At 39.5% G+C, this 21667-nt stretch overlaps 1 protein-coding gene across 2 annotated transcripts in view; it reads left to right on the forward strand.

The window, feature by feature from the left end:
- LOC105465707 (ARFGEF family member 3) overlaps window positions 1–21667 on the forward strand; it is a 183210-nt gene that overhangs the window by 67186 nt on the left and 94357 nt on the right. For both annotated transcript variants that reach the window (XM_011714278.3, XM_071096517.1), the window contains 4 exons: window positions 705–773; window positions 11670–11792; window positions 16109–16151; window positions 18624–18702. In XM_011714278.3, coding sequence (XP_011712580.2) covers window positions 705–773; window positions 11670–11792; window positions 16109–16151; window positions 18624–18702 — 314 coding nt within the window. The remainder of the gene's footprint in view (window positions 1–704; window positions 774–11669; window positions 11793–16108; window positions 16152–18623; window positions 18703–21667) is intronic.

Raw genomic sequence — 21667 nt, forward strand, 5'->3', positions numbered from 1 at the left:
GTATCTTGGAAAATAAGGGGAGTAAGTAAACCCCATGCAGCATTCTGGAAGAAATTGCAAGAGGGAAGAGGACAATGCCATAAAAGAATTTCTAATTCCATGTGGATTTGGGAAGGGGATAGGAATAGAAAATGGCACTAACCTTTGAGTCCCAGAAGAGGTGGAGATGGCTTTGCCTAGTGAGTGGGCACATGGAGGCAGATTACTTGCGTTCAACAACTTGCTACCTGTGTGACCTTAGGTAACATATTTAATCATGGAATTTTGGTTTTCTCACCAGTAAAACGGGGGCAATAATAATAATAACACTTATTTAGAAGATCAACCTAGATAATTCATGTGAAGTGTCTAGCATTAAGCCTGGCATTTTTAAAATGACTGCTACTCAACAACTCTTTTGTGGTTTTTGCTGTTATTGGACACACCTCCTGGAGCTGTTAAAAGACGCTGTTTCTGGCCAGTCTTGCAAGTCCTTTCCACAGGGAGAGATTAGCAGCCTTTATTTTTTAAAGGATGGTCTCTACTTTATTAGGCAATGTGCGGCCACTAATGAGAAAGCAGTGGGTGGGATATAAAGAAACATTAGATAAAGCAAATAGCAAAGGAATCATAAAAACAGGACTACACAAATGGCATATGAAACAACAGTGAATTTTCATACTGTTAACCCCTTGTCTCTTCTTTCATCTCTCACCTTGTTAAAGGTTTTACTGTGCATCACCTACACACCGACATTTGATCTGAATGGGAGTGCCGTGCTGAAGATCGCGGAGGTGAGTACTGCTTGTGTCTGTGCCTCCTGTTCACAGCTGCTTTATCTCTAACTGGGATAAATATTGGGGTGGAACTAAGCCCCAGCACTGGAGTGAACCCTTCTCTGATTACTACCAGGGGAATTTCTGCTAAGGAATTGATCTGTGGGAAGCATGCTGTGTGGTGCGCCATCCTTAGTTGTAGTGCCCTGTGTCTCAGAGCCCTGCATGCTTACGTTTGCTTCACTTGAGGCCTTAACCATGTAAATAACAGTACTGGTTCGCCTTACCCTGCTCTACCCAGGCATATTGCTTTCTTGGTCTAATTTGCCTACGATTAATTGAAAAGCATTTGATTTAAAAAACCAGTTTTTAAGAAACCACATAGGAGATTTAGAGAGATGTTTATAGGTTAAATCCCCTCCGCATCTTCAAAACCCTGAAGAATGCCTTTTGTAATGACCATTGAAAAGCCTTCTCTTTTCAATCTGTATTGCAGCCCGGAGTAATGTGTGCCTTCCAGCACTCCCAAAAATATGTCCAACAGAAAACTTGGCTTCTTGAATGCCTGGCATATGCCTTTGGCTTTTGGAAACATTATCATTTCAAAGCTGAACTTTAATATGCTTAGAATAATTTCCCTTCCATTTCTTGAAAAGAATATCTACAGGATTTGTATGTTCTGATAAGAGTATACATTCAAACCACAAAGAGGAATGATTTTCTGTGTTCTCAAATGATGGAGAAAAAGGCTAATTATCAGCACTCATGGAGAGTACTTATATTAGCAGATACATGTGTTTTTTATGGTGGTATTATGTGGTATTAAAGAGTGAAAATTAAGAGAAAATTATTTTTGAGCATGTAGAAAATTTTTATGTGACTGTCAGAAAGCAGCAGCCAATCAGCTGACCTCTCATTACAATACAAGTCACTTTAAAAATATGTATTAATATAGATGGAAAGAATACTTTCCTTTACACATTTATATGGATACTCTGTGTTTGTTTTATCGGTATTTGTTTTTAATTGAATTTTAAGAGAGCCCTGTGAGCTCTTTCATTATTTGCAGGTTCACTTTCCAAAAGACAGTGTTGTTTCTGAAAGTAGCAAGAAGCAGGATTGGTGTGTAAAAGGCTTGTTAGCCCTTTGCCATATGGAGGAAGAGAGGGGAAGTGTCAAGCCACTGCCCCTGCTGATGGAACTAGGGGGAAGGAGAGACAAGGAGCAGAGGGTCTTGAGGAAGAGAGGGCTGCCAGGGATTGAGGTTGTTGATACTAACAACCTCACAAGAACCAGTTTTTGAATGAGAGTCAGAATGAGTGAAAATGTAATTCCTGAATAATAGGCATATACCACCAAGTTTGGCACGAGTGAAGGGTGTTCACTGAGAGTATCTGGAAGCCAAAATAAAAAGACACAGCAGGCCTGTCCAGATAGGATGCAACATGGAAACACTGTGGCCCCTTCCAAAACCAGGAAAGGAAAAACAACAACAACAGATCGTAGCCAAAGAACAATATAATGACAAAGGCATTTGAGCTTGGTGGGAGAGAAAAATGGGCTCCGAATTCGTACTGCTTAGATGAGAACCCGGCTCTACTCTCCCCAATGGTGTTGCCTCGGATGCCTGTCCCGGCCTCTTGTTTGTTCTCTGTAGATGAAATGATAAGTGATACTGAGCTCATAGTGTAGTTGTGCTAATTAGAGAATAAAAATACAATCCATATAAAAAGCTTTTAGTGCAAGTCCAGCCGCATGGTAAATGTGAAATGTTTGCCATTGTCATGTTTGAAATAGGGAAGCAATTTATAAAAGCATCTTAAACCATTTAAATCTCCTGTGGAAATGTTAAGAAGGAATCTAGATATTCTCTTCCTGCTTACTTTTGTGTACATTGACTATTATTCATGAATAGTGTTTACCCTGAAACCTGCTGATCAGGAAGTGGGATGTGTACTTAAGTATGAAAAATGAGGCTATTTCCCCAAGGTTCAGAAGCTATAAAAGGACCATTAAGCTCTCAAAATGTAAATAAGAGGGCAGCCTTCATTTGTGTATCTAAATTTAACTTGCTTAATTAAACTGCAATAATGAAAGGTTTTTACAACAGCATCCTCTGTGACAGAGGATGCATAAGAAAGATTACCAAGTATAAAAATGGACAATTATGAAATATCCAACAAGTGCTTTCTGTTCAATTTTATGAAATCGTTATTAAAACTCCATATGGATGCATAGCCCTTCTCTTCATTTATTGAAAGCTGAGCCCAAGATTTCTGCTAATATTATGCCCGGAGTAGCAGATATGTTGAGTTTTCCAAGGAAAGTTACCTTCATATAGGAAAAAGCTGTAGGAGTAGAAACTGCCAAGGTCTTGGAGTAAAAGAAAAGGTGGGGCTGGGCGTAGTGGCTCACGCCTGTAATCCCAGCACTTTGGGAGGCCGAGGCGGGCAGATCACCTGAGGTTGGGAGTTCGAGACCAGCCTAACCAACATGGAGAAACCCCATCTCTACTAAAAATACAAATTAGCCAGACGTGGTGGCACATGTCTGTAATCCCAGCTACTTGGGAGGCTGAGGCAGGAGAATTGGTTAAACCTGGGAGGTGGAGGCTGCGGTGAGCCTGTTCCATTGGAGAGATTTTTATACCTGCTAAAGGCTTCTCTGTGGGATTTCTCAAAAGCAGAAAACCTAGTTCATAAATGTGTGTTTGCTGGTTTGATCTTATTGACTCATGGAAACTTCCAGTCTTTGATTCTGTATCATGCTGTCAGGGTCAGCAAAATCTGTCTCAAAGGCCATTGTTTTTTCCTCTAAGATTCATACTTTCAGGGTATGAAAAACACCTTTTTTATTGTTATTCCTTCCATCCACCCAGCCCTCCATTCTAATATACCGGTTAATTTTTTATTATTATTTTACTTTAAGTTCTAGGGTACATGTGCACAACGTGCAGGTTTGTTACGTATGTTTACATGTGCCATGTTGGTGTGCTGCACCCATTAACTCGTCATTTACGTTAGGTGTATCTCCTAATGCTATCCCTCTCCCCACCCCCCACCCCACAACAGGCCCCGGTGTGTGATGTTCCCCTTCCTGTGTCCAAGTGTTCTCATTGTTCAATTCCCACCTATGAGTGAGAACATGTGGTGTTTGGTTTTCTGTTCTCGTGATAGTTTGCTGAGAATGATGGTTTCCAACTGCATCCATGTCCTACAAAGGACATGAACTCATCCTTTTTTATGGCTGCATAGTGTTCCATGGTGTATATGTGCCACATTTTCTTAATCCAGTCTGTCACTGATGGACATTTGGGTTGGTTCCAAGTCTTTGCTATTTTGAATAGTGCCACAATAAACATATGTGTGCATGTGTCTTTATGGCAGCATGATTTATAATCCTTTGGGATATACCCAGTAATGGGATGGCTGGGTCAAATGGTATTTCTAGTTCTAGATCCTTGAGGAATCAACATACTGTCTTCCACAATGGTTGAACTAGTTTACAGTCCCATCAACAGTGTAAAAGTGTTCCTTGGACAGTATGGCCATTTTCACGATATTGATTCTTCCTACCCATGAGCATGGTATGTTCTTCCATTTGTTTGTGTCCTCTTTTATTTCACTGAGCAGTAGTTTGTAGTTTTCCTTGAAGAGGTCCTTCACATCCCTTGTAAGTTGGATTCCTAGGTATTTTATTCTCTTTGAAGCAATTGTGAATGGGAGTTCACTCCTGATTTGACTCTCTGTTATTGGTGTAAAAGAATGTTTGTGATTTTTGCACATTGATTTTGTATCCTGAGACTTTGCTGAAGTTGCTTATCAGCTTAAGAAGATTTTTGGGCTGAGACGATGGGGTTTTCTAGATATACAATCATGTCATCTGCAAACAGGGACAATTTGGCTTCCTCTTTTCCTAATTGAATACCCTTTATTTCTTTCTCCTGCCTGATTGCCCTAGCCAGAACTTCCAACACTATGTTGAATAGGAGTGGTGAGAGAGGGCATCCCTGTCTTGTGCCAGTTTTCAAAGGGAATGCTTCCAGTTTTTGCCCATTCAGTATGATATTGGCTGTGGGTTTGTCCTAATAGCTCTTATTTTGAGATACGTTCCATCAATACCGAATTTATTGAGAGTTTTTAGCATGAAGGGCTGTTGAATTTTGTTAAAGGCCTTTTTTACATCTATTGAGATAATCATGTGGTTTTTGTCTTTGGTTCTGTTTATATGCTGGATTACGTTTATTGATTTGTGTATGTTGAACCAGCCTTGCATCCCAGGGATGAAGCCCACTTGATCATGGTAGGTAAGCTTTTTGATGTGCTACTGGATTCGGTTTGCCAGTATTTTATTGAGAATTTTTGTATCGATGTTCATCAGGGATATTGGTCTAAAATTATCTTTTTGTGTGTGTGTTTCTGCCAGGCTTTGGTATCAGGATAATGTTGGCCTCATAAAATGAGTTGGGGAGGATTCCTTCTTTTTCTATTGATTGGAATAGTTTCAGAAGGAATGGTACCAGCTCCTCTTTGTACCTCTGGTAGAAATCGGCTGTGAATCCGTCTGGCCCTGGACTTTTTTTGGTTGGTAGGCTATTAATTATTGCCTCAATTTCAGAGCCTGCTATTGGTCTATTCAGGAATTCAGCTTCTTCCTGGTTTAGTCTTGGGAGAGTATATGTGTCCAGGAATTTATCCATTTCTTCTAGATTTTCTAGTTTATTTGCATACATGTGTTTATAGTATTCTTTGATGGTAGTTTGTATTTCTGTGGGGTCGGTGGTGATATCCCCTTTATCATTTTTTATTACATCTATTTGATTCTCCTCTCTTTTCTTCTTTATTAATCTTGCTAGCGGTCTATCAATTTTGTTGATCTTTTCAAAAAACCAGCTCCTGGATTCATTGATTTTTTTTTAAGGGTTTTTTGTCTCTCTGTCTCCTTCAGTTCTGCTCTGATCTTAGTTATTTCTTGCCTTCTGCTAGCTTTTGAATGTGTTTGCTCTTGCTTCTCTAGCTTTTTTAATTGTGAAGTTAGGGTGTCAGTTTCTTTCCTGATTTCTCTTGTGGGCATTTAGTGCTATAAGTTTCCCTCTACATACTGCTTTAAATGTGTCCCAGAGATTCTGGTATGTTGTAATATACTGGTTAATAATAATAGCTACTGGTCCCTGAGTCCCTAAAGCATGGCAATAAGTGGCATTTTACATGTATTCTCCTTTAATTTTTGCCACAACTTGATAAAGAACCCAAGCAAAGTGAAGTCTGCTTGCTCAGGTTTCTACAGGTAGATATTCAAATCCAGACTTTTAATATTGCAAACATGTACTGTTAATCAGTCTGCTGTATTGCTTCCTGGCTCCCCATCAGTCTTAGAGAATGTTAGCAGAATCTTGCCATAATAATATTGGCGACCAACTGAAGTTCTTAAGAGTCTTATACCATTGGACCTTTACCGAGGCATTTCGTTAGATACTTGTTCTATGGTGTTTTTATATATATAGCTCAAGTGTTGATTCATTTCATTTTTTTGTGACCATAGATTCACGTGGTCATAGGGAATATGCCACTTTTTCCAGTATCTTTCCATATGGATAATGTGTCTTTTCTGAGCATTTTATATAACACATCAGAGGATTGGAGGTTAGTAGTAGTTTCACTTGTTACCCTGGGGGGCTTGAAAAAACATTGACACTCAACACCTGCCACCAGCGGTTCTAATTTAACAGTTCTCGTTGTCACTAAACTGTTTTTTAGATTGAGCTGGTTTATAGCTCTTGAAATGTTCAGTGATAGTTCTTTTGCGGGGGGGGGCACGGGGGACAGAGTCTCCCTCTATTGCCCAGGCTGGAGTGCAGTGGCGTAATCTCGGCTCACTGCAACCCCCACCTCCTGGGTTCAAGTGATTCTCCTGCCTCTCGAGTAGCTGGGACTACAGGTGCACGCCACCATGCCTGGCTAGTTTTTTTGTATTTTTAGTGGAGATGGGATTTCGCCATATTGACCAGGCTGGTCTCTAACTCCTGACCTCGTGATCCACCTGCCTCGGCCTCCGAAAGTGCTGGGATTACAGACATGAGCCACCATACCCGGCCAATACTTCTTTTACTCTGATATGGTAGCATTATTTCTGAGACATACCTGAAATAAAATGTTCTGCAATTAAGAAACAGATAGTCTCAGATATAATCCCACAGAAAAGTACACAGATGCCGTGATCTATTTATCTTGGAAGCATCTTGTTATGTTATGTTCTCTGTAAGACTGGAAGGAGTAACCCCATCTCCTGGCAAGAAAACTAGCTAAGGAAGCAGGACCACGACCTCAAACCAGTTGAGACCAGTTGAGTGGGGAAATCGCATTTCAAGGAGCTTCACTTTTCCTTCCTGAAACCCTTTCTTTCCTGTGTGCCAGTGTCTATTGATCCTGGTTTGACTCCTCCAAGGAGTCTGTTTTTTATCTAGTTACTGCTAGATGGGCTTTAAGTAAGTAAGTTATTGTTTCTTTGGCAAGGAATTTCCACACCTTCCTTAAACCTCTTACTTGCGTGGCTTGTGAAGAAGTTGTTTGGAGTTAGAAGACACACAGACCAGTGTCTCTGCTTCAGTTTGGACTGGTTCTCAGCCAATCTTCTGTAGACCTGGAAAGGTGCATGAATTGATGGGTTAAGGTGTCTTAAGCCATTTTAATATGCCAACTTAAGCTAAGAAGACCATGGAGGAGGAAGAGGCAAGTCACAATCAGATTTCTCCGGGTATGCCTGGCACTTTTAGAATTTACTTTTGAGCTGACATCCAAAAGGAAAACTAGCCAACTTCCCTACCTAACGTGGTGATCGGACTTACTTATACAGCTGTTTCCTAGAAATAATAAAACAACTTCAGTTCATGCCGTGTGTGTGTGTGTGTGTGTGTTTGCATCAGCAGAACCCATTTGATGACATGCCTCTTGCCACATACCTACCTGTTGACCTGTCTTAGGAAAGAGAGAATAAGGAATAGCCTGGCAACTGAGTTGTCAGCATGATTAATCATGAAACTTAGACTTATAGTGATAGCCAAGATTTTCTCTGGTACTAATGTGTTCAAGAAGCATTTATAGTCTTCCCTACATAGAGGACATTCCTTCTGCTTTTTTATAGCTTAATCTCTGATCCTTTCTACTTTTAATCACCATAGATTATTTTTCATCCCTATAAAAGTTTTCCAGTTGACAATATACTAGCTCTTCTCTTTATGGAATTTATTAGTATTATGCATGATTTTAACAAAGCAGTGCCAATAACCCCATTCAGGTGGGAAAGAGAAGTTCAACAAAGTGAAGATCATACGTATTTTATAAAGCTAAGCACATTTTTATTGTGGCATCTTCTTTAATATTTGTGATCCCTTTGGCATATATATATATATATATATATATATATATATATATATATATATATGTGCTGCTTCATATTAAATGCTTTAGTGATTTCTCCCTGCGTTTAACCTAGTACTATTATCTATCAGTCTACTTACTCAGTGATGTAAAGCTTTTATTGCTTATGTATGGCCTGCAGACTTGTGTTTTCTTGTTCTTTTTCCTTCTACCTTTGGGGTTTATTTTGTATCATTAACCATTTGTGTTTGCTCTCAGTTCTGTTTAGCATGTTATAAAGCTGGATGTTTACAAATCAGTGAAATGATCACAAAGTGTCCCTTATAACCTCCTCACTGCCCTGCATCTTTGTGTGTTCCCTGTGATCAGGTCCCTATAGGGCTTTTCACAAGGTATTTGACTTGGCCCTTTAAGCCTCTGGCAAAGGTGCAGGACTTAGGCTTTCCCAGTGTTGATTCTGCTTTATGAAAGCGAAGAGCATGGGCAGGTAGAACCAATAATGGGCAGAATAAAAGAAGAAACTGATGAGCTCTGTCCCAGAAACTCAGCCTGCTTTTGGACATGGTATTCTTTTAGCTGCTTTGATTCAATGTGCTCATTTAGTACTGCCCTGAGGTAGAGGAAGAAAAACATTAAAAATAGTTGGTCTTGAATACGATGAATAGGTTTAAACATGGAAGCTCTAGTTCTATGAATCTTAGTAGTTTGCCAATATATTATTACAGTAAGTGTAAGAAACTTTCCTTTAGAAGATGCCAAGATAGCTGAGAAAGCATTTCTTTCTGGGTACCTAAAGATAACCATAGCATCAAATACGTGGTAAATTTTATATTTAATGGGATACCTTTTGTCATATTCAGTCTTTGTACTCCCAACTTTAGCCAAATGGGCTTCTTAAATTAATACTTTTTTTTTAGCTGAGTAAATATGCTTACCTTTTCCCTGAATAAAATGCCTCCTGCAATAAGTCATGTCCAAGTGTTATATGTATAGTATTAGCAACTAAACACTAAAAACAGTGCTGGCATTAAAACTAAAAAAAAAAAAAAAAAAAAAACCTTAGCTATTTGGAAAGTTCTTGTCTGTTTACAGCACTGCGTTATATAAAATCCAATTCCTCATGCGTGCACTTTCTTTCATGAGTCTAAAGTGAATGATGTAATTTTTAACAGAGATTGTGTAGTGATATGTTTCAGTATTCAAGAGAGTTTATATTAAGTGTGTAGTTCAGCTCTCAAAATAGCTTCTCTTTCATCTGTAATGCTTTTAAGGCTTACAATTCCCCTATAAATTTAAAATGGCAGAGCTTAGAGATCTTAAAGATCAACAGTTACAAAGATTTCTGGGGAAAATGTAAGATTTAAAGAAAACTGTTAAATTATGAAGTACAAATGATGCACGATGGAGAGCTTGGCTTCATCAAAGTGATTCAGTGCGGTCTCTAGATGTATTTTCAAAGTTTTAAAACCACTTCATCACATGCAAAAGTAGAAGCATTTCAGGATTAAAACACCTGGGGGTAGTTTCAGGGGGTAGTTAGGGTCTCTGTCACCCAGGCTGGAGTGGCACGATATCACGGCTCATTGCAGCCTCTACCTTCCCAGGCTCAGGTGATCCTCCCATGCCTGGAGCTGGGACTATAAGTGTGCACCACCATGCCCGGCTAATTTGTGTATTTTTTGTAGAGACGGAGTTTTGCCACGTTGCGCCCAGGCAGATCTCAAACTCTTGGGCTCAAACAATCCAGCCACCTCAGCCTCCCAAAGTGCTAGGATTACAGGTGTGAGTCACCGTATCTGGCCTAAAACACCTTTTTTTTCTAAGCATGCATAAATTATTGTGTCTTCAAATCCACTATATCCATGATTATTTGAGAAAATGAATTAAAAGTCATGTGCCCTAAGTACTTTTATGAAAAATAAATACTTTATAACTTGCTTTTGCTCTTTAACTCTGAAATGAATTAATCTAGGCCAACTTTCAAATGTAGGTTTGGGAGTTGTTGGGTTTTGTCCAGGTCGAGAAAACTGCCTTTTTTTGTTTTTTCAAATACTGTTTTCAGTTTCAAATGCTCCTTTGAAATATTAACATTCAGTAGGAGATAAATTAAACTTTAAAAAAAAATTTATGTTCACCTAGTTAATTCTGCTAGGTAAACATAGTGAGGCATGGCAGAAAGAAAAAGATAACATGAGGCCTGGCAGAAAATTCCCCAGCTTAAGCAGAAGCAGCAACAAAGATTAAAATGTAGTCTCTTGCCCGTCTCAGTTGTCAATCATCAAATTAAATTTGCCATGTAGGTGAGAACCCTGGATTTTCATTGTAGATAATCTTGGAGCTATTCCTAGAGAAATAATTGAGGAAATTAAATACCTCTTTTGGTTTTTGTGTCTCTAAATATGCTTTGTAAAATTGAATACCTTACGGAGAGAAAAAAAGTAGACAAATTTAAAGCATGCATTTTCATGCCCATCCCTGTGGCTTCCAGAAGAATTAGAGGCTGTAAAATCTGAAAAGTCATGACTTTTAGCAGCATATTATCAAATGAGGGATTTTTTTTTTCTATTTGAGATTTCTCCATGTAGTAGCCACCACTGGGTCTTTTTAGGCTCAACTAGACGTGGAGACTTGCAAGATCCAAATAGGCCACCCTTGGTGTTATATTCACTTTGCAGGACACAGGACAGGAAACAGAAGCAGGACAGTGTTAGGCATTGTTATTCCCGGGGGTCCTCACAGCAGCCTAGAGAAGAACCTCTGGCTCTCAAATGACAGCATAGATGCAAGGAGATGAGAGCCATCTCGGTGAGTGCAGTCACCTTGGTCTAGAAGCCCTATGTCCCAAATAGGACCAATATTTCTGAAACAACTCTATTAGCAGAGTTTGCATCGTTCCTGCAGAGGATGTGTCAATTCGAAGAGTCAGTACACCTAGGGAAGCCCAAACCTGTGGCTACCCACCAGATATTTACAGTTGATTCACAGTTCTCCCAATTCAGATGTAGCATAGGAATTTGGAAACATTTTTGCCATAAGCCATGCTACCTAGTAACACAGCTGATGTCCTGCCTTTATGAAATTTCCAGAAGAACACAGCTAGAGGGTTGACCCAAGGTCAAACTCATTCATAGAGCAGGAGAAAGGGTTTTGCTAACCCTTTTCCCACACTGCACAACCTGGGAGTTAATAAATTCTGTTATATTTCATCACCAAGTGAACTTTTTCTGATTAATTTCCAGCCACCCGAGTTGATTCTAGATAGAATTATTTGGCACATCTAAAAATCACTAATTTGCATTCTCCTATGATGCTCAGAGGAACAGGTTGTAAGAGTGGTTCCTTAGGGAAATACCATTTTTCCTATATGCTTAAAAACAAATTTCCAGGGATTTAAAATATATTTAGTAATAACCAGTCCTAAATCAGGCTGACTTTCTGTCTAAGAGGGATTTGATATCCTCTCTGGTTAATCCCAAAGAATGTTGGTAATAAGCTGATACCTGCAGACATGTGTGTTGCTGTCTTATTTCTTTAACAGGTATGCATTGAGACATACATAAGCAGCTGTCACCAGCGTAGCATAAACACTGCTGTGCGGGCAACTCTCAGTCAAATGCTGAGTGACTTGACTTTACAGTTACGACAGAGGCAGGAGAATACGGTGAGTCTGTGACACCCCCACGTTCATCACCTTCCTGGTGGTGTCTGTGTATCCCACACCTGGGGGCCCCTCCTGCCAGGGCTGCCTGCCTCCTGAAAACAGTAGGAAGGGCCTGCTTGTTTTAAAAGAACATTTATTTGTATACATTAAGCTCTTTAGATGTTTGCCTGTTTCACCCCAAAGCTTTGAGAATTGCTTTTCCTCAGTTTCTGTGATTTTTTGTTATTGTTTTAAAACTTATTTTTTAATCATTGTTTTAAAACTTCTCATACTGAAAATTTGTATTAGAAATATTGTGATACATTAACAAATATTGGAAGTAAATTTGAAATTAAGAAAAATGAGTATAATTTATTACATGCTTTGAGGTTGGGTATGTTTCCCTTTGTTAACTAAAAGATGGTGGCAGGAGACCTCCCTCACCTGCTGGGGCCTTCAGGGTGAAACTGAACTAACTTGTCTTCTCTCTATCATCAAAGCCCATTAGAGCTTTTTGCTCTGAACTTGAACAGATTGTCTAAAATGAGCATTCCAGGGGAAAATGTAAATGTAATTGGCTCCTTATATGTATTATCTTCTGGGAATGTTAATGAGAGAGTGATTCCTCTTCAAAATTGGTGTTTTGTGTTGTTTTAAAATCTGCCTCTGTAATAATTTAGATTAAAATCCTTTTGAAATCTACAAGGAGTGTTCTGAAATGACATTCGTTATTTGTTCAAATAGAAAATCTCAGTTACAGGTGGGCGTGGTGGCTCACGCCTGTAATCCCAGCACTTTGGGAGGCTGAGGCAGGCAGATCACCTGAGGTCAGGAGTTTGAGACCATCCTGGCCAACATAGTGAAACCCCGTCTCTACTAAAAATACAAAAAATTAGCCGGGTGTGGTGGTGCACACCTGTAATCCCAGCTACGTGGGAGGCTGAGGCAGGAGAATTGCTTGAACTCAGGAGGTGGAGGTTGCAGTGAGCTGAGATCACACCACTGCACTCTAGCCTGGGCGACTGAGTGAAACTCTGTCTCAGAAAAAAAAGAAAAAAAAAAGAAAAGAAAATCTCAGTTACAGACCCAGATATCGCCAAAATTAATTTTATAAAAATTAGGATTTCTTATTTAACTTCAACTATTTGTAATTTTTAATTTCAATATTTTCTAATTTTTAGAAAATCACGGAGTTGAGGGGAACCTTAGAGATGATCTAGTCAAATTCTTTTTTCCTTATTTTACAGATGAGAAGGTGAAGCCCAGAAAGATGAAATTGAAATCTAAAATGAATGAGCTTATCAATGAAGGAGCCCGAAGTAAACCCCTGGTCTCCTAGCTGACTGCCAGTACAAGTTCTCACTTAATATGTGCTCTGGCAGCCAGTGTTGAAAACAACACTATTCTGAAAAAAGCAAATATTGATTTTTTTTTTCTTTTCTGTTTGCTGTATCCAATTCCCAGTTTCTATTAAAAATTGTTTTAACTTGAGATATTTTTGTTACTTTAGCTTACCCCTTGCTAAAAACAATTTCATTTAAAGTAGAATTTTGGATATAGGTAGTATGGGAGTATTTAGTTTAAAAGAAATTAAAATACATAAATAGAAAACATATTAAGAGAAAAAGTTTTTAATTGACGTAAATCTAAGATGTTGAGAAATCTTATAATATACACTCATATTTCATCCTTGCTAAATGGCAATATGACCAAACACTATATTAATAATATCTTAATATTTTAAATGAAACATTTAAATCAAACTTTGTAATTTCAAAGTGCTTTCAATTATATGAGTTCATGTAATCTTATTTTAAAATTTTTAAGTAGGAGAGTATTAGGTTTCAAGTCAAATATCCCAATCTTTTAGTTCATACTGCTCTTCTATAAGAATGGCAAAGGTATGGCTGTGGAGGTGCAGTTGATACTGTAGAGGCTGTCTGTCTCCATCCTGGGTATTATGTGGCTAATAAGGCCTTCTGGTCCTGCTCATTGTGGACCATCTGGACTCACCCCAACCGGAGGCAAGATCTCAAATTAAGTGGAAAATTGGTGTTTCCTGTTATTTCCTTTCTATTATTCATGTGGTCCCTGGAGATGTAATTCCATGTCCCAGAAAACATCGTTCTCAGGATGCTGGTATTTGAAGCGTTTGTGATATCCAATGGAGGGAGACATAAGTTTTGTCACATAAGAATTTAAGTATTTTTTTAAAGCTCTTAAAGTGGAATCATCTGTAGGAATGGAGAGGTTTGCTCTGAAGAGGTCACGTATTCCCCTGGGGAACACTGAGCATTCCCTTGGGAAGTTGTGCGTATTTTCTAGCACAGCCTATCACTGTGTAAAAGAAAATTTTTAAAAATCTCAGACCCCCCCCAATTTTTTATGCCAACGGGAAGGTTAAGCCCGGAGGCTGAGTCATGTAACACCCTCTTCCAAATAAGTTGCTCCTACTAGCGTTATGCATTAGCCAGACCACCTCAGAAGGGTAAGAGGCCTCAGGCATACCCAAATGACTGCCCTCACAGATCACTCTTCAGTCAAACTTTGCTGGCCTCCCATAAACAAGGACATGCCTATTGTAACTTTAGATCCGCAATCTAAGTCTAGCTCCTAAAACTAAAGTCTGTTTGATTCCACACTGATAATGTTGATTACAAGCCCATCTTTAAAGACAAGATCCATCATTCTTCTATTTACCCAGAGATATCTGCATAATTGATTCTTCTGTTACTCCCATTTTTTTCTTCAAACATTCACCTTATGTAAATTTAGATTTACTGGGCACTAAGTAAAATCTCACAAGCATGTAACGATTTGCGTTACTGCCTACCTGTCCTTCTTCCTACATGCCTTCCTCCTTCCTCTAAGGAAATGTAGAAACCTCCTGAAATGTAAAACCTCCTGAAAGCCTCTTCAGGAAAAACAGCCACAGGTGCAGACAGTCACGGCTCGCATTTTTCCCAGGTGTGCCCAAAAGCGGTCTTAATAAACTTCGATTGATTGAGATACTTGCCTCAGTCACTCATTTCAGTTATCAACTGGAAAGACATCATGGGCCACCTCAAAATTAGGAAGGCTAAATGCAGTGGAAAGAAAATAAATAATGTAGAACGCCAAAATCACTAGCAGGATGTGTATCTTCAACCTAATGTTTATCCCCAGTTGCACCCCAGGACAGATGATAATTTTGATTTTTTGTCATCACAAATCCTCCATATTATCCAGCTTTATTATTGAATTATTTTACGTAACCTAAGCTATTGTTAAGTTGTAAATTACTAATTTCAAAAAGTAAAGTTGCTACATTTAAATATTTGGGGCTGAAGGATGGAGGGATTCTCCTACCCTTAAATATGACTCAAATGTGTTTCCTCCAGAAAGTGTTGTTCTCAACTTGGCTTTAGCCATTCTGAGCTGTAGATACTGACATAACATTTCACAAAAGTTGCTGTGGAAGCAGCTGAGCTTGCAAATTAATGAACAGAGAATGGTAGAAATATGTGCCTGTAACAAGTTTAAAAATTAAATCAGCACCATGGGATGAGTTACATGTCTGGTAATTAGTTGGTATGAAAATACCTCCTTATCATCTCTTGGTGCAAAGAGATAGGGAGAATAAAGTGCCACCTTCTTAGTCTCTGCTCAGTAGTCGCTGAGTTATCCCTGCAATGGGAAGTAAGTCTGATTATTTGTAAATGTCTTTTCCTTCCTATTTTCCCTTCCCTCATGGTTCTGTCTCTGCCCTCATAGTTCTGGATGTACCTAGCCAAGAGCAGCTGGCTCGGTATGGTTAAAATGCTCCGCATCAAATACAAAGATGGAGATTCTGACCAGTTATTTTGAAGTCCAAGAACCTAATCCTGCTTATGGCCAAGAGTCTGTATTTATTAGGGGCCATGCACAGTGTCAGCTGTAGCCTTGGAATAGGTTGTTCTCTGAGTGAAATTAACTCACCTCTTTAGGCAGGCATTGCCCCAGGTCACAGCCCAGCATCCTGGAATCCTGGGAGTTTAAGTGCACCAAAGGGTTTAAACTTCCAGGAAGTGTCCACGAGGCGTGTCCACGAGGCATGTCCACACGTTTGCGTGGACACTCTTGAATGAATTATTTTGGGAACTGATAAGCTCAGTTCCAGAGATAATAATTTTTCTCATAAACACCATGAATAATGAAATGCTCTCAAGAGCTGGTGGGTGGGGTGTGTGCTCAGGTAAGGTAGCTGAGCCCAGGACGCTCCAGAAGCCATTTTGTGTCCTAGAATTTTCCCAGCGTCAAAGAGTCAGGATTTTTCTTGCCTGAATCTCCTAATTGTGTGTGTGTGTCTCCCTTACTAGATAATTGAAAACCCAGATGTCCCACAGGAATTCGGGAATCAAGGTATTGCATTTGATTTGTACTAGTTCAGTTTTTAAAGCAGCTGTGAGAATGCCTACTGAGTGTTTGGAGTGAGGGGTACAAAGATGTCTAGGAGCTCCCGGGTTGTTTTACCATTCTCTTGGAGGTTGTGCTTGGCTTTGCCTTAGGTGGCATTATTTAATCAGCTGCTGTCTTTCTTCTGTTCCTGCATTCACTTATGCCAACCACACCTGTTCCTGATCCAACTCTGTGAGGGGTATTAACACTTCACATACCTCTGATTTGCAGGCTGGCTTTGTTAGTTACTTCATTCTCCATGAAGTCAGGTTTAATTGCTAAAATGAGAATAACTGGATAGAAGATTGTAGAAACCTGATTGGCATACAGTGTTACTGCACCAGAATTGTGTTTGTCAAATACCAATTTTTTGACAAGAATGTTGAGTCATCTCACAGGGCCACTTGCAGACAACCCAATTTAAAGATCAGCTGAAATCAAGTTAAGGAACCTTCATTCTGACCCACAGGAAAAGAAAAAAATATAGAAGTCCACATATATAATTAACCAGCAATTTAATTTTTAAAAACAGGTTTGATACTAGTTTCTGAAAGTATGCAAAAATAATATCTGATTAAAAAATTGAAATTCAGACTGAGTAATTTTTTTAAATATTGGAAAAATCTGCTTTTCTATTATATTTGCCAGTTAATAATAGTGAGAAGGAGATGGAGGTGAGGAGGAGGGGAAAAAAAGGGAGAGAATGAAAGGGAGAGAAACAGCTTACCAGCCACAACTAGGAGAGGAAGAGTATTTGAAAGAAATGAGAAAGAGACACGCCTTAAGTCACATTCTAAAGCATCACTAGAGTGTATTGTTTCAGTCCCATGATGCTACATTCTTGGGCCACAGACTGGAAGGTGCCCTTTTCAGTTGGATGCTCTCAGTGACATGCGCTAAGATGTTCCATCTTCCTTTCTTCTTTTTGGCTATGGTGTTCTCATAAAGGCTTCACTTTAATGTGGGATGATTTTATAAACTAAAAAGGGGGTCTGCATCTTCTTGGTCAAGAATATAGCTCTAAAAAATATAATAGTAAAAAATTGACAGAGGGACTCATTTAACGTTTATCTAAAATTGAGCTTAAGGACTACTTGTGTGGGTTTTATTAATCTTAAACTATGTTTTATCATTTCTTTTCTTTATTGCTGCATTTAAGATCTTAATTCTGAGGAACAGCCATTTATTTCTCTTTCCCTGCCTTCCTCCAACTTTACTTTCTCTCTTACACACTTGCCATTTTCTCTCCATCTTCCTTGACGTCACCATCATCATTCATTTATACATTCATCAGATACTTAGAGCCACATTTGTAAAGACCTTTACAGGTTTTTATTTTAGGGAACAAATGCTTCGACTTGCTGTTTCACGTAGCCTGACAATTCTGTGAAATTAGTATTATTTATCCCATTTTTGACAGAAGAAAAACTGAAGTTTGCCCAAACTCACACAATCAGCAGTTTTTGACGTGTAGTTGAACAGATTCCAAATTTCCCACTATGCTTCTGTGGGAGTTTTGGTTCTAGTTTCTGGAAACTAGAGCACATTTAGAGGGAAATTTTATTTTTCCGACATCAACTATTGCTCCAGTATCAACAAAGACCATGTGCCCTGCAGATGCTCAACAAATAAAGTAGGTAAAGATCTGGCTAAATTATTTCGCCCCATTTTTCTCTGATTTCTTAGTTCCAAAGCCCATCTTTTCCCATGCTGCCTTATTTTATCTCTCTGGGATACTATTCTAATCAGCTCAGAAGACCCAGAAATTCAAGGGTGAGAATAAGGAATACACACATGGCCTAAATATTAAGAAAATTGTTGTCTATCATGACGTTTTTGAAATTACTAATTTCCCTTTGGTAAGTGTGAATTTTATTGATAATAAAAAACAATCTATTATTTTCTTTTGGGACTATCTTTTTGAGTGTCTTGCTTTAGAAAGAATAATTATAGGCCATGTGCGGTGGCTCACGCCTGTAATCCCAACACTTTGGGAGGCTGAGGGGGTGAATCACCTGAGGTCAGGAGTTCGAGACTAGTCTGGCCAACATGGTGAAACCCGTCTCGACTAAAGGCACAAAAAATTAGCTGGGTGCGGTGGCAGGTGCCTGTAATCCCAGCTACTTGGGAGGCTGAGGCAGGAGAATTGCTTGAACTTGGGAGGCGGAGATTGTAGTGAGCCAAGATGGTGCCACTGCACTCCAGCCTGGGTGACAGAGTGAGACTCTGCCTCCAAAAAACAAAAAAAGGAATAATTACACTTAATTCTTATCATTTCTGTGATCATCACTTTGGTGGCCTAAGGGCTTCCCCACATCTGAAAATCATCTTTTCAGTCTCAAAAACCATCTAAAGTGGAGGATGGGAAGGACGGTTCAGGGAACTTGTCATGCCCTCTGTTGATGTCTCATGCCTATAACCTCCTCTGTTTTGAAGGGTCAACAGTAGAGTCCCTCTGTGATGATGTTGTCTCTGTACTCACCGTCCTGTGTGAGAAGCTGCAAGCCGCCATAAAGTAAGTGCCCTAACCATTGCCGCTTTTCTTTACTGGTGGTCTCCTTCTGAAATAACCTTTGTCTACAGCATCGCTTCAAATTATGGATTATAAGATTATAGGGACTCAACACTGGTATTTACTAAGGAATATATTCTGAAATTTGGCACAATTCAAATAACCAAATACCATTACTAGAGTATATAACTTTCTGCTGTGACAATGGGAACACAATACCTTACAGAGAGCAGTTGCTTCCTGGAGCATGAAGCTGAGTGGGAAGAATCTTGGGCTGAGTGCTAGTTGGTGTAAGAGCCGGTCCTGTCTCGGCCAGATCTCAGCTGTGTCCCGGTGCGTGACTCTTCTCATCAAACCGTGCTGCCCTCGTTGGACTGTGTAATTTATCTCTATTTCTTCTGACATTCTAGAGCCTATGAGCTCACACAACTGGCTTTGAAAAGAGCACGTTACTCTGACTTTTACTTTTTGTTTTTGCATATCAATTAATATCTGAGTTGACTTAGGTGATGCCTGCTGCTCCATCTTTCCGTGCAGTCGTTAACGAGACAACCTGTGTACCTGTAGTAAAGCCAAATCATAAAACACCAGACTTTCAACATGGGATGAAAAGTCTCTACCAGCTACATATGTCATGAATTGCAAAATTCTTCAACACATTACAATTCTGAAGGGCCCTTTGAATTGTGAAAGACATTAAACTATCATCCATTTGTAACTAGGACATCTGATGATGCAGAAAACTTACTTGCTGAATTTTAAATGCAGGAACGAGTTGGGAGAAATAGTCTAGTTGTAGGCAAGAATGAGGTGTCTCACTTTGCTGGAAATATTGCAGAAACTCATCTTTTAATTTGTTTGGCTTTTGGTTTCTCAGAAATTTAGGATTATTTTTTAAGCTAAGCTTAGAATTACTCTTAGAAGTTGTTGCCAAATGGTTTCTTCATCAATTCTTCTGTTGTTCCTGTAAGTCACCTCTATATTTTGACCAAAGTAAGCTCTCTTTATTGAGGCACTTCAAGGTCAAATAGAAAATAAAATAGTGATACCAGGGTTGGGGTCGGGGAGAGGAAATAGGGAGATATAAGCCAAAGAATTCAAAGTAGCAAATGTGTAGGTCGAATAAGTCTAAAGATCAAATGTACAACATGGGGACTATAGTTATTAATAATGTATTGTATTCAGGATCTTTGCTAAATGAGTAGCTTACAGCTGCTCTTGCCACTGGGCTGTGGATGGGTGGTGGGAGGGAATGAGTAACTATGTGAGATGATGGATATGTTAATTTGTTTCACTATAGTAACCATTTTAGAATATATATAAATCCTATAACGTCATGTTGTAAACCTTAAATATGCAAATAAAATTTATTTTTAAAAATGAAAAGGCCTATTTAATACATGGATAGTATAAACCAAAAAGAAATAGCACTTTTTCTCTACCCCCCACCCTCAAATTTCTCCCATCCCTGGACCCTGGAAGGCTAGGCAGGCAGCAGGTCTGGGCTTCCCCCTGCTCAGGAGGGCTGAGTCCCACAGCAGATGGATGTAAATAGCTCCTGCTGTACCCTGCGTAGGTCCGCATCTTTCCTGACCATGGAGTGTTGGAACAGTGGAGCTGGCACTCAGATTACCATCCTAACTGAGGGCTCTAGCACCAACTGCAGTGACCCCATCTTTAAGGCCCCCATGCCACCTGCTTTGCTTGGGACAGTCCCAGATTATACCTGTTGTGTAATAATTATAATTACCCTCCTTCACTCTCAAAGGTGTTCTGGTTTAGGTCATGTGTTCACTTTACCCATCAGTGACCAGAGGTCTGATCTCTTCTAGTGCTAAGTCCTCCCCCTCCCCATCCAGTTCCCTCCATCCTAACACAGACAGCTGGTATAGCAGAGTTGGAATATGTTTCTATTGGCATATTTTCTCCTAAGACACAATCAAGAGTGATGTTTAATCACTATTGGCTCAACTACATTATCTTTGTTGGATTACCTGGGTTAAAACCCACACGTTGCCCCTTACTGGCGTGTGACTTTGGACAAAGATCTGAACCACCCTAAGTTTGTATATCCTATAAAATAATTAATATACTATTTCTTATGGTAATTACTATAATATTGTATAGAATATCAGTAATACAAAACACATTGATGTTTTTGTAAGATCGAATGAGAAAATACTCTTAAAAGACTGCCAATGCCCATCAGCCACAGAGCTCCAGGAACACCTGAAGTTAACAGGATTCATTTTAGTAACTTCTTATGTGAGGGAGCCTGTCCACCATGGGAAACCACAGGACAGTAAAAGGGTGTTAGGAGGGGTTGTTATAGGATTTTAGCATGAGTTAGGTGACTTAGAATGGGTTATAAATTGAGCGTTCTGTTCAAAGATTGGGTGCTGTCAGAAAGTAGGCGCAATTCTAGCACTGGGCATCTTAATTTTTTCTAGCAGGCAGGACCAACAGATGGGAGCTAGAGTTGTCATAGAAGAAGAAGTGGGAGTCAGTCCTAGGGGAGAGGGACATTTGTTCATTTTTGTGGTCATACGGAGCCCTTTTAAAAAAGAAGACCTCTGTTCAGGCGTGGCCATTGATTGGCTTTCATCCTGTTCCAGCGCATTCATGGTGAGTCCTCATCTGATGTTAACAGGTGAACTTGTTTGTGTTCACCAGGGGACACCGCAGCCTCGCTGGTGGCAACCAGGTACTGCCAGCTGTCGGGGGTGCTTCTCCCTGACCCCTGCTCCACCCCCACGTGCTAGCATTGGCAGGGAATAGCACGAAGACCACCAGAACCACAAAAACTATGAAGACTGTATTTGTTACTTCATAAGCAAGGGAAAACTAATTAGCTAAACTTTTTTCTGAGTAGTTTTCTAAGGGAAAAATCTGGAGTTTTTAAGTGCCAGAAACGTGGGAGAGGCTCATGGTAGTTATGCCAGTTAGTAATTAAAACCTAACTAGAGGT

Source organism: Macaca nemestrina, chromosome 5, assembly GCF_043159975.1.
Source record: "Macaca nemestrina isolate mMacNem1 chromosome 5, mMacNem.hap1, whole genome shotgun sequence".
NCBI classification, from domain to species: domain Eukaryota; kingdom Metazoa; phylum Chordata; class Mammalia; order Primates; family Cercopithecidae; genus Macaca; species Macaca nemestrina.